This window comes from Crinia signifera, chromosome 12 (genome assembly GCF_055691185.1).
Source record: "Crinia signifera chromosome 12, ASM5569118v1, whole genome shotgun sequence".
NCBI lineage: Eukaryota > Metazoa > Chordata > Amphibia > Anura > Myobatrachidae > Crinia > Crinia signifera.
This window is the reverse complement of record NC_139228.1, coordinates 28,599,986-28,613,952: the sequence shown is the minus strand read 5'-3', so window position 1 is coordinate 28,613,952 and position 13,967 is coordinate 28,599,986. Positions and strand designations below refer to the sequence as shown.

At 46.1% G+C, this 13,967-nt stretch overlaps 1 protein-coding gene across 2 annotated transcripts; it reads right to left on the bottom strand.

The window, feature by feature from the left end:
- Positions 1-2,220: 2,220 nt before the first annotated feature.
- Positions 2,221-7,207, bottom strand: LOC146049810 (uncharacterized). 2 transcript variants are annotated; one of them, XR_014466210.1, is made up of 4 exons: positions 7,066-7,207; positions 5,712-5,809; positions 5,203-5,248; positions 2,221-2,478 (listed from the first exon to the last, which is right to left on the bottom strand). XR_014466210.1 is itself a non-coding variant. In XM_083166442.1 (4 exons), exons 1-4 carry the CDS (start codon positions 6,737-6,739, stop codon positions 2,243-2,245), a joined length of 420 nt encoding a protein of 139 aa, XP_083022568.1. In that variant the 5' UTR covers positions 6,740-6,812; the 3' UTR covers positions 2,221-2,242. The 2 variants fall into 2 exon arrangements, 1 of the variants encoding a protein (XP_083022568.1); XM_083166442.1 differs by lacking the exon at positions 7,066-7,207 and adding an exon at positions 6,700-6,812.
- Between the last annotated feature and the right edge of the window lie 6,760 nt (positions 7,208-13,967).

Genomic DNA, 13,967 nt, shown 5'->3' with positions numbered 1-13,967 from the left:
CTTGCAATTATATCCCGTAAACCATGGATGGGGAACCTTTGGCCCTCCAGCTGTTTCTGAACTACACATCCCAGCATGCACTGCTACAGTTTTGCTATTTGGCCATGCTAAAATTGTAGCAAAGCATTCTGGGATGTGTAGTTCAACAACAGCTGGAGGGCCGAAGGTTCCCCATCCCTGCTGTAAACAATGAATAAGGCGCATTAGGTTATTCACCAGGTTTGGATTAAAATCCCTCTCTGATTATGATCGTACCGGTTCCTCTGATATCATGCATTACTACATGTCAGAATCCTCTGACTTGTCATTTAGGATTAACTTGGTTGTCTTCACTGATCCGATAATGCTGTTCCTCCCAGTAATTCTCTCTGGCAAGGCTTTGGTTTTATCAATTAACGACTACCTGCAGAATAAGCCTTCTCCTTTTTGGCTTTAAGTTCCAGCTGACTTCAGACCGGATAATCAAATAATAAAACTAATGCCGGTAGTCTTCCAAAAATTGGGTCCCTCCCCCCCCCCACACTGTGCCCCCTGATGGTGGCATCTTCCCGATTTCGGCATTTAAATGCCGCAATCCATGGGTATCAGAGGAGGGAGCATAGCTAAAATGTCATAATCGCGTCATTTTAGCCCCGCCCCCTCCACAGAGATCCGTGAATTCGGTTATTTTGCCTCTTGGGGGCAGGACTTAATGACATTACGCTCAAGCCCCGCCCCCCAAACTGCTGCTGAAAGTCTCCTCTCCGGGTCAGCAACCCTGACACACACACACCAACACACTTCCAGAAATATTAGCAGTGTTATACTACCACAATTTTTTTTTGCATGTGGACATTTTGAAAGTGAAAAATCCATCTTGAGCAAGCGAAAACAAAGTCACATGATTTTATCCATTTTCTGGTGGTGCGTGCTGCTGACGTCACATCCGCTTTACACTGTGGATTAACCCAGGCTACAATGCTGACGTCGCTGCCTCTGGCCGCTCAAATAAGTGGGGGAAATGCAGCTTGGACACTTGCTCCCTCAGTGTCATGAGGCCGCCCAATACCTCTCGTTCCCCGCCGAATGCAGTGGCAGCAGGGAAACTTCAATTCTCCCTGAAGTAAGCTATCCTGGTGTGTGCTGCTGCTTCCCACAGGAAAGAAAAAAAATACAAAGGCATAGGTGGGAGTGGCCATTATATGCTGCAGGTGTCTTTTCTCTTTCCTGTCTACTGCCCAATGAGGAGGTAAAGGCAGGGGTTAAAGTAAGCCAGAACAGGGCAGAACTGCATTCCCTCAGTTCCATATTGGAGGCAGAATTGTTCTGCCTCCGTCCGGTCAACTTGCCCCGCTGAGTCTGTCCCTGTCTGCAGCTTTGCTATAAGAGAGACAGCCGGGCAGAGCGATGTAAACCCAGCTGTCTTTCTGGTCTATCCCCATATGCGACTCCGCAGCACGCTGCGGCTATTTAAAAAAATGATGCGCCGGGCCTGGCTCATGGCCCGGCAGCCAATCAGGCAGCTCGTGACTTGCGAGCCAATCGGAGCTGCTTGATTGGCTGCCGGGCCGTGAACCTGGTGAGTCGCGGGTGGGTATAGATAATTAAGACAGCCTTGTTTACATCGCTCTGCCCGGGTTCTCTTTTATAGCAAAGCTGCAGGCAGGGACAGACACAGCGTCAGCGGCGGGCTGGGCCGGGGGGCAGGGTGCTATCTGCCCCCCAGACCACTACAATACTGCATCAGTAGGGCCACTGCAGCCTTTCACCTTCATGGTGTCTGCTGCACAGGGTGTGTCAGGCTCTGACAGGCAGCAAGCATGAGAAGGAGCTGCCTCAGGCCTGCTGTGCGTACCCTCTATGAGTACAGTACCATGTTACCCCTGGCACTGAGCAAGAAACCCCTGGCACCGAGCATGTGACCCTGGCATCGAGCAAGAAAATCTTAGCAATGAGCATGTAGGTAAGGGCACTTATGTGGCATAATATGTAAGGGGCATTACCATGTGTGGAATATTGTGTAATGGGCATTATGGTGTGCATAATACCCTGTCCCACAAAGCCATGCCATAAATGTTTGCACTATCCCAATTTTTACGCTGTTGGATTGTTTTGCACTGTGGGGCATAATTTGCATTAAGGGTGGCATTATGTATGTACAATCTCTCTTCCACTCCCTTGTAAACTTGATGGATCAAAAAAAAAAACAACAAAAAAAAAAAAAACCACCACAAACATTGCTCAATTCAACATTATTCATTTCCTAGTCATCAAATAATGATTGGACAGTGGATATAAATTTGGGGGGGTCCTGAAAGAACTTTTGAACTACAATTTGCCCAGCTTGAAGCCCAAGGTCTCTGATAGTCCTGCTGGATTCCAGCTGCATCTTGTCCGTATCGGAGATGATGCCCTCATCGATAAACTTCTCCATGACCCTTCTGTAGTCTGTAGAATGAGTCATATCTGTCATCATGTTGTTCATTATCATTACCTCATCTGGAAAGAAGGCAGGAGATTAGTGCATGGTGAATGCATTGACAGTCCTGCATTTACAGTAGGAAACAGTTCTCTATAAGGGAGGCATACGGATGACCAACAGTCAAGATGCCGGTGGTCAGAATATTGATTATGGCAATCACAACTGGGGTCAGATAAGTATACTTACCTTCACCATGACACTCCTAACCCTATCTTCCTGCATCCTGACCCCAAGAACCCCCTACCTACTGTAGTTCCTACTCCTCCCCCATCCCAGCATACCGTTATCTGCCCTGGATACTCACAATTCAACATACAGACTGACGGTATTACGGCGCCGTCAGTCCAAATGAAGTCTGGATTCCAGAACCAGACTTCCGACAGTAGTTGGGATGCTTATGCCGGTATAGTGCATGCTGGATACATAACCTCTATAAGGCCAGTATAAGTACAGGGGCAGGTAGTATAAATCTATAAAGGTCCAGTCTCTTTTTAGGGACTTAACCAGCACTCACTGTAAAATATATGGTTTAAGGAGTTTAATGATTTACAATGTTGACTAAGTGTTTTTTCAAAGCAAAGCAAAGACGCTAAATTTAGATGCACGTTCAAACATTTTGATTGTTGACATGTACAATGTAAAAAAAAAAGGGGGGAATGTATAGTGTGGCACAACCCTCTTAAAGGATGTTCACAGAAGAAAAAATTGTTTTTGCAGAATAAAATACAAATAAAAATATATAAAGTACAATACTTATGTGGTACACTGCAATCCTGGATACAAGCAGTAATGATGGCATGAAACCTCTCACCATATGGAAGTGCTGCGGTGGGCTATGCTTTAAGAACAAGACTGCGGCACCACTGCAGCCAGCTTATAAAGTGCATCCGGAGGTAAAGTGTTCGTGTGCCAAGGTGCTCAACTCTTAATAGTGCAAAGGCATCAGTATAGCAGCAGCAGTAACGCGTTACGGAGACCTCAAGGTTTCCTTTTTCAAGCTGGGACGGGAACAAGGCGACTGGCTCAAAACACCACAATTTGCGGGTCCGCGAGTATGGGGCGGGGCTGAAATGATGCAATTTGCATCATTTTAGCCCCGCACCCTCTCCACGGACCCACACTTTATGGTTACCTCCGGTAATACGATCAGCGGGAAAAGGGGGTGCAGGGGCTCTGGCCGGCAAGTGGGAGACTTGCCCACCTTTCCGGTGGTCCGGGAGGCGGACTTGATTTTCGGGATCCTCCCGGCCAATCATGGGAGGGTAGGCAAGCCTGGTGTAGAGCGCAGTACAACAACACTCTTGGGAACCCTGGCGCTGTTTCAATGATAATTAGTAATAATATAATATGTTTTAAAAATGAATAGGAAAAATATTTTCTTAGCTGCTGCAGGTGTGGAGAGCTTGCTAGGCTCCAGAAAGACAGCAAGAGCAAATTGGACTAGTTCACACTGCACTGCTGGTTGGATATGTAGTTGCAGTCACAGGGAGGCGCTAAGTGTGGGCACTGGGCAGTGGCGTAACTAGATACATGTGGGCCCCATAGAAAAAGTTTCTAAGGGCCCCTATTTATCACCTAATGCTGAAAAAAGTATACAGCACATGATACTTTGACAGGCAAAGTGGGCCCCTCTCAACTCTGGGCCCCATAGCAGCTACACCCCCTGCACCTATGGTAGTTACGCCCTTGGCACCGGGGCTATAGATGCGCCAGGACCCGCAGATCTTGTCTCTTGTCTGCGGTCCCGGCTCTCCTCCTGCATAGCAAGTGCAGCGAGCCATGCGAGGGAACATGGTGCACTTTTTCGGTGTCCATGTCGACATTCGGGGCAAAAATATTTTTTTTGAAAAACCCCATGTTGACCTTTTGACTGTTGACCTTCCCAATGTTGACCTTTTGACCCTGTCAACCTTTTTAATGTGTCGATCTAAAGACTTTAGTGGCCAACCAAATGCATGCCGACTTCAGTTTGTTCGAACCAAGGAACCATTCCCAAAGCTGGCTACACAGTATATAATTTGCTCCATGAGTGATGTCGTTAGCGTGTATCAACAAACTCCTAGGCGAATGATATACACAATGGGCCTGATTCAGGTTCGCTCGCTAAGCAGTGGTTGTTTACTGCTTACCGAGCAAATAAACGCCGCCTGGGTGGCAAACGAATGCCTGCCCCCGAAAATCCCCTCGGAAGCATGCAGATGGACATGTATGCCGATATGTCCATTTAGCATGCCAGCGTACGGGGGGGGGGGGGAATCATTTGACGGTCACTGACGTTCGCCTCCCACCCTGAACAGAGAATGCCATGCCTGTGTTCCCAGGAGAACACCCAGCATTTTCATGGAGATGCCCTTAAAAATCTGGGTGCTCCCCTGATGCCGCCACTTGTCCACCCCCTCTCCTTGCAAAAGCCACGCCGAATGCGATACTCGCCGATGGTGTTCACATGAGTATTTTCATCAATACACACGCGCAGACCATCGGTCCATGGACCGAATCTGCTCAATAACGAGTGATGTTGAATCAGGCCAAATGTATGATATTGTTAATATTGTTCTGTGATGTCACACAGCCCCCTTTCTGAACATGCAGTCATTGTTCATGCAGATCAATGTTGACTATTGTCAGACATTGGGGAAGGGGGTATGTTAACGATATATACAGTCTAGTGTAAGGGGTTTGTCTTTTGGAGGCTACAGGAAAAGTTCTGATTGGCTAAGAACACAAACATAATTACCAACCTGATCCTGAAATACCTTCTTCCTCTTCTGAAGATGTATCTTGAACCTTAAAAAGAGACAAGACAATTGTGTAAGCATCTGATATATCAAGATTTTGAGTTTGGGCAAAACATTATAGGGATGTAGCCAATCATCATAAAGGAGCTTAGCCAATTTTTAGAAAGGTCATAAAAAGACCAAGGACCTTTAAAAAAAGAAGTCACTTTGATTGACAGGAAGGCTAATCTTGGTGCAGTTTCCATAGAAAGTAACCAAACACCCACATTCATCCATGATCCTGCCGAATCAAGTTACTGACCCCTAGATGGGGGAGTGTGTCTCCTGCACATCTATGGGCCGATAGTCTCTGCTACACCCACTGTTACATGCTCACTATCGCCATTCCCAAGCCTGCCTTCGGGGGCAGTAGAAAGTTACATAATGTGACATCATGAGGCCACAACAAGAGGTCAAGGAGACGCTACTTATGAAGGTTGTAGGGTGCTGGTGCTGTTGTAAGTGGAACTCACCACATAGCTGTCTGTGTGCCCCAACTTCAGAGGTTCTAGCTGGTCTCCACTGTCCACGGATTCTTCAGTTGCTCCTCCAGTTGCTCCTCCATCCAATTCTAAGGGTAAAAACATGACACCTTAACTATTGCCGATTAGTCCAGCACAGACCTTTCCAAATGGTAATGTAAAAAAAAGCTTCTCTTCTGAATGCACCAGTTTCTGTACAGTTGGGTAGCGAAATCCCTTTTAATGTCAATTAAGTTTGCCTAGCATTTAATATGCATTGTAATCCCCATTATGCTGCAATCGGTGTGCTGTGATGCCTATGCATTGTGGTTCACTGTATTGGGACACAACTGTATATACTGGACATGGGAATTCAGCTACTAGTGAATTTTGAGGAGGAAGGTGATCATCTCCTGTTTTCACTGCGGATATTGCAAACTGCAGTAATTTTTAGATGCAAAAACAGGTGTTGTGGGTTTAAAATTAAAGGGCGGGTGTATCAAACCTTATGGACAGAAAAAAACTATTTGAACCACAAAAACAGCAATTTAGCGTGCCAAACCAAAATACATAAGATTCGTGACATTTCTGCAGGATTCAGATTCCGTGATGTCACCAATTCCGAGTGAAAGGACAGTATAACTACTGTCCTGCATACAGAATGCGTTCTACTGTGGGCACGCTACAGGCAAAGTCTGTTCTATCACTGACCAGCTTCATAAAAATAGACAAGTGCTTAACTGTTATTTCACAATAAGTGTAATTTCCTTAATATTAAGATAAGGTTTCTTCTACAATGAAGTCATGGACTTGCTGGCAGGAATATATAACCTCAACTGAAGGGGCAAATCTATTATTTGATATGGCCTAACCTACTAAAGAAAGCTCTTAGTATATTTCTATAGACCATACATCGTATCATATTATTGTTGCTATTTCAATTTTTGTCTTTTGTGATATTCCTATCTGTTATTACATAAATTGTTGCTCTTTCATGTACCTTGATGTATGTTGGATTGTACCCATTTCCCCCTCCTCATCTTTATTCTGTACCCTTCTCCCCTTCTGTGTTTAATGGAACAAAACCTTTAATAAAAAATTATTTTGGAAAAAAAAAAATATTAAAGTTAAGGTAACAATATAAGTGCACAAACGGGCTGATCTTTTTTTATTTTCCAATTCTGTCATTTTATTTAGGTTAAGAAACACCTTTGATGTGGTTGGTTGCAGTCTAAATGTCGGACGGAAGAGAAAACTTTGAATGTTCCTACAAGTAAATCTACAAAAACAGTTGAATTTATATCTTAAGGCACAACATAGGTCATTTACAGTAGTTTTACTGTTACACCAATGTTGCTTCACTTACCATTAACAAAGTCCTCTAGATCACAGCTACTGTAGTCTCTTGGATCTGATAACTGTAAAACACATGGAATGAATGATGAGGGAATCCAAGTTATTCATTTATTAAGGATATAATCTAGGCACCCCTCTGGCAATGTTATTTCCAGATATGGTATAAAAAATGTACAGTGTATCTAGGTCTACAATCATATGGTCGACCACTAATGGTCAACAGTCACAAGGTCAACAGGGTCTAAAGGTGGACAGTCAAAAGGTCGACATAAAACGATCAACATAAAAAAGGACAACATGGAAAAAGGTCAACGTGAGCTTATAATGTTTTTAGGGTGTCTATGTCGACATGAACACTGTCTAAGTGTACCACGTCTCCTCGCATGGCTTACTGCGCTTGGCATGCTTCAGGCTTGGTGCCTCGCTATGCTCGGCGCACTATTTTATTCTCTCTCCACGCCCTACTGGATGGAAGGGCATGAAATACCGCATGTCAGCATATGTCGGCTCAAATTATTTAAAAAAATGCTTGTGAACATTTTCCATGTCGTCCTTTTCCAAGTCGACCTTTTGACTGCGTCAACCTTTTAACCCTGTCGACATTTAGACCCTGTCAACCTTTTGACTGTCCACCATTAGTGGTTGACCTTATGACTGTCGACCTAGAGTCATTCGATGACTAGTCCGGGTAATGTAATTTCCCACAATAAACCTCATTGTATTCAGTACTACAGTTGTGTGATTTATGATAACCAGCACCCAGTGGGCCCCCAACAACAGACTAGAAAAATAAACAGACGTGTACACAATGGAGGAAGCCATTACCCAAACAAGACCCCATAGGAGCAAAAAACTGAATACCAGATCTGGAGAAGACCTTTTCTTGCGATCTTGGACACTTCGTACAGCATCAACAATCAGATCCTGATACGCGTCAAACATCACTGTCCTAGATTCACTGCAGTCTGGAAAGGGAAACAGAGTTGATGTGTGTAGTGGGTGTATTTACTAAAAGTCAATTTTCATTCTAAAAATCAGTGTTGTGCATCCAGGGCATACAGATGGAGTGCTTCTCACTCTTGCAGGGGCTGGCGCTTCCACCGCCAGCCCCCAGCTCCTACCAGGGGGCGCGCACGCACAAAATGCTCGGGCGCCCTGTGGCGACGGAGCTCCCAGCCGCCGTCCGCTGCCTCCCCCACTGTCATCGACGGTCCCCATCGCCGCCCCACCCCCCTAACCCTGCCCTTCTCCCTGAAGTGGAGATGGGCAGGGACCCGCTACTTAACCCCCGGGAGACTGGGACGCGCGTGCATGTGAGCCGCACGCATGTCCGTTTGATGGAGTCCCTCTCCACCGGCTCTCGCCAGCGGAGCCATTCTGGTGATAACCGAGCAAACACGAGAGGCGTTCCATCTGTACTTTCCAACCTAATGGCTACTTCCTACAGGAGGGAGCAGCAAGGTCGCACAGGAAGGGGCATGAGGGAAGCAGTGCAGTGGGACACACTTGTGTCATTATAGTCCCATATTTACAATACCTACATTATTATACCTCCAAACTGTCCTGCTTTCCGCGGGGACGTCCTGGTTTTCAGGGATGTTCCTGCGTCCCACCCGGGGCTGCCAGTGTCCCGCAGTGGGGGGGGGCAGTTGGGAGTCCTCCCAGCCTGAAGGGAATAGATGCTGTGCAAAGCATCTATTCAGCGATGCAGAAGGGTGAAAAAACGGGAACAAGGCCTGAGGACGCATCATCCCACAAAGCAACGCCCTTTCATAGACCACGCCCCCTTTTGTGGCTCCGCTGTGTCCCGTTTCCAGGACCACAGATGTTGGGAGGTGTGCATTAGCCATATTGTAAAGCAGAGGGCAGGGCTACACACTGTCATCACCCTGCCATCTTCTCCTGCATGAGCTGTGGAACCGGGTATGCATGTGTGGGAGACTTGCCCATTGTCAGTAAAAGGAACCACACATTGTTCTTGTTTAGAGGTCTTGTTCGTCTATTGCAGGGGAAAGCTATCACCATCAGTAGCCAGCTAGGGGCTGCTAAATATGAAGAAGCCCCATCAAAACTAGTTATTTCCATAAAGTGTATGTACTAGCTGCCCGTTCATATGTAGGGGGGGGGGGGGGAGGGGTTATAAACCAGCTGTTAGCGAAGTATACAACATACTTAAGTTGCAGTGTAAGGTGCACATACATTGTTTTTCGCTTGCAGGATAATTACTGGCTGCTTTTACATGCAGCCCACAAATGTAGGCCGAGCAATTATCAAATGACTGAGCATCGTACACTGTGCACATGCTAGAGGTCCCCCTGCGAATGAAGCCAGCAGGGTTGTTTGCAAGAAGTGACAGCTGGCGGCAACCCGGTGTTTTCTGCCAGTGTCCAGCAGCAGCGGCCCCATCTCCCCACTGCCTATCACAGCAAGTCTAGACCTACTTGGCGGCTGAGAACAGGAGGAAAATAATTCTATGGTGAGTGACTGCGGATGGTTTTCCCCATTTGCACAGCTGCGAATGCATTTGCAGCCGTGCACAGGGGTGGAGATCTGGTGGGGCGGAGTTTTCCTGATCGCTGAGCTACGAAGATTTGCAGCCAGGCGATCAGATCTGAATCAGGCCCTTAGATCTGAGTTTGGACATGTCCCTCACATTTTATTCTCTGTACAGTTTACATCTGCCCCACCTGCAGCGCAGCATGGTTTTGCCAAGGTGCAAGTGCCTTAATCAGCAAACAAGGTTGATGGGCTCCTGGTCCCTGCATACCAAGTCTCAGGAAAGAACCGCTATTTATTATTATTATATCTACAGCAGACTAGGCCAAAATGTGGCTCTCCAATTGTTGTGAAACTACAAGTCCCAGCATACCCTAACAGCTGAAGAGCCACAGTCGAACCACCATGATCGACAATCTCCTTTGTGATAGATAATAGAGGGCAGATGGATTCTGAAGCTCAGTCATTACGGTGCTCCCCCTTATATACTGTAGCTCCAGATTATCATGTACCCACCATGGAAGCTGGGCCTGGCATCAGCGTTGGCATCCCAGCATCTGATCATTAACTCCTTGGCTTCCGGCACCATTGGGACCCCGATATATTGATCTAGAACACTGGCTCTGGGTCTCTGACCCAGAGACACACATTGCTGGATTACGGCCGCGGGTATACCTGTGAGGAGAAAACGCTCTGATGTTATCTCATGGCTGATTATATAGTGAACACAACATGCTAATTAGGACTGGTCTATACATTGAATTTGTTGTAACAAAGTGGCAGCTATATCAATGTGTATTCAGAGATAGTGCAACGCAACAGGTTACAGAATGTATATGTATATATAATATAGCTCCAGTATTTATCAATTTGATATATGCCAGGAGAGGAGGACTCCACTAAGTTCCTTACACTTCAGCATGGTTGGCACAGTGGTATGCATTACTACCCAACAGGCCTGAGGTGACATGTTTAAAGTCCTCACTGTGTCATATCTGTGAGGAGATTGTATATTCTACAGGACTTTCTCTGGGTGTGCTCCTACACCCCAGAAACTCTAATGTGTGTATATGTGCACATGTGATAGGAAAGGTCAGAAAAAAAAAATATATAATATATATATATATATATATATATATATATATATATATATACATACACACATACATACATACATACATACATACATACACACACACACACACACACACTTCCAGGTGCTTAATCAAAAGCGGAGGCACTCACCATTGTAGCAGAAAGTCAGTCACTTTTATTCAGTGGTCATTTTATAAGTCGACGTTTCGACCCTAATAGGGCCTTTGTCTCATTCAGGCACGGGCTGGCATTGGATTCGCACGCGCATCCCCTTCAATCGGAGCTCCCCCTGGATCCCCACCGCCTCCTTTTTATACTTCAGCGCTCAGAACTTTTCTTCCGAACTCAATTCTGTAGTGTTTGCTAAATGTATGAACCGAAGCCCAGCCAGCAGCTTTACATAGATCAGTGATTGATGCTGACCCTTTTTCTGCCCAAGAAGCTGCCATGGCTCTCGTTGAGTGCACTCTCTCAAGGGTAGCTCCGCCCACAATGCTCGCAACTCTGACACCCTTCTTGCTGATGTATACGTATACTACCTTCCACGTTAGTAGTTTAAATTGGAGATGAGCGGTCCGGATTCCGAACCGCTCCTAACATATGCCCCCGAGCCGCGCTCGCGAGTTTCCGGCTTTGTTCGGAACCCCGCGCAGAGTCTTTAAAAGCTCGGCATTTCTGAATTCGGCACCATTTCTCACACGTTTCCACAAGCTGTGGTCTCTGTGGGCGTGTTACTTTATTACTGTCAGTGGTGTCCTGACTGCAGAGGGGTCACTGTGTGGCAGAGAGGTCTGTGCAGCAGAGGGTAGAGCAATGTTATAGGACTTACTAGGGTAAGGCTCGTCGCCTGAGAAAATGGTTCATGTTAAGATTCCAAAGCTACAAAACATAAGAGACAGTTAGATACATACGACCCACCTAAGGCTGCTTATAAAAATTTGAAAGTCCAGAGTGACACAGGGGCAAGTGTGTGTGTGTGTGTCAACTTGTGACGCAGTTGCATACATTTTTCCGCCACTGCAACAGCAGCTTGTCCTTCGGTTAGACTTTGTGTCCTTTGAACTTCGTTCTATCACAGTATACAGGGCCCCAGTTACAAGGCCATTCATCAACAGAGATGGTTTTTAAACTTTGTGTTAGATTATTAAGATTGTCAAATGTTACTATTAGTGTAATTCTTTCATATAGAGTGTATAAGAGCCACAAGTATAATGAGTTATAAATTTCTACTACTTTTGATCATCTTCTTAAGTTTCTCCAGTGGGAAACCCCAGGGCCGGATTAAGGTCTGCGGGGGCCCTGGACAACAAAAGGTCCAGCCCCCCCTAACGGAGACAGGTTTCTCCCCCACCCCCAGACAGAGGCAGGTTTCTCCCCCCTCCCCCCCAGATGGAGGCAGGTTCCACCCCCCCCAGGTTTCTACCCCCACACCCCTGGACGGAGGCAGGTTTCCCCTGGTACCTGGGCAGTGCGGGGTCACTGCAGCAGATGGGAACTAGGGACCCCGCCGCTGACTTCACATCCGCCGCAGGGACCCCCTGCGGTGGTGGGTGTCAGGCAGCAGGGTGGCAGGCCCTGGATGTGTGGTGGCCCCGGGGAGACCGCCGCTGGGAAACCCTTTACCAGAGTGTTCCCTTGTAGTAAAAATCCAAAAAGAACTGTTGTAATTCATGTTTGTTAGATATCTTGAACTACATGCTATTCCTTACTCAGTGTCACAGGGGTGCGCCAGAACAAGGGGCACTGGAGGGTGAGCAGAATGAACCCAGGTTCATCAAATAATAAAGAACCATTTGCTATAAATAAATGTGCGCACCAACAAGAGTCTGGCCAGCAACAGAGTGTGGGAACTATTTACATCTTAATATTTACATTATTTCTGTATTTTAGAGTTTCATAGATTACAATAGTAGTAACTGTGTTATAGCGTGTGTGTGTGTGTGTTTGAGTGAGGTATTATATCTTATAGGGTCCAGGACCCTTTACCTTGGCGAAATAAGTGTACAAGAACAAGTTTGGTTGAAGGAGTTATAGCAAAGTCAGGGGGGGTAGGTTTATTAAGCTCGGTGAAGTGCTAAAGTGTCTGGTGTTTATCACCGGCCATCAGCTCCTACCTGTGAAGTTACAGGGTTGGTTTGAAAAATGACAGGTATGACCGGATTGGCCGGTGATAAAAACCAGACACTATCACTTCACCGAGCTTAATAAATCTACCCCTCAGTCAGCTATCAACGCAAAGTCAGTTATTATCATTCGTTCACACTCTTATAATCAAACAAATATATGTATTTTATACAGTTACTAAAATGTGATTGCATTGAACTGTGATATCAATATCTGCTGTGGCCATTTTGCTATGCAGAGCCAGGAAGGGAAAAAAAAAAAAAGTGTTACAAGTTAATGCATTATTTTTAGGTTGTACCAGTTTATGGACAATATCGGTAAAATAATAAGCTCCAGCTTAATAAATCCTTCATATTTATTTTTTCCTTGTGTCAATTTAACTGACTGTATATGTTATGTGCTAATTGTATTAGGGTTCCCCCAAGACTGCCCTATTACAAATAAAACAAAACTTGGGTGGCGGCATCTTCACAATTAACACATTTTGGGTGCAGTTTGTCCCATTCTATAGGTGAACAAGTGCTACACTTAATTGCATTTTTTATTGATGCAATCATCTCATTGGCTATGAGTCTTTTAAATTCTTTTAAATAAAAGAAGAAACCGCCATTCTATGCAGCGGAGAAATGCGTAAAGAAGACATACTGACCCGCTATACCACACTACAGAAAAGATCCAGCACCTCTTGATTGCTATCCATGAACGGCTAAACCAATCTCAGCTGATATTCAAGCTTTACAGCAAGTGAGTCCGGTCTGGGCACCACAGCAGTATTCAGCTGTAGCGTCTACGTACAAACAGCGTGGTCTGACCTGGTCTCTCTGCCCGCAACTTCAGTATGCTGAGTCCGGTGTGCTAGGGCTTCGCACACACGGTACTGTTCAATCTGCGGCCCCCAGCCTGAAGGTCTGTTACGTAGGGGTTAGTGGGAGTGCTACCCTGACCAGTGGCATAACAATAGCGCCACAGACCCTGCGGTGGTGGGAAGGCGGCAAGTAAGTGTGGGCGCCAGAGTCTGCGGTGCTATTGTTATGCTGCAGGGTACCTGTCCCATACCTCCCAACTTGTAGGGAGACCAAGTAGGGACACAGTGATACGCACAGCAAAATTCCAGGGGTGTGGCCTACATAAAGGGGCATGGCCTATATTTGCGGCTCCTGCAAGGCCACGCCCCTGTTTTGCGGCTATGGGGGGCAT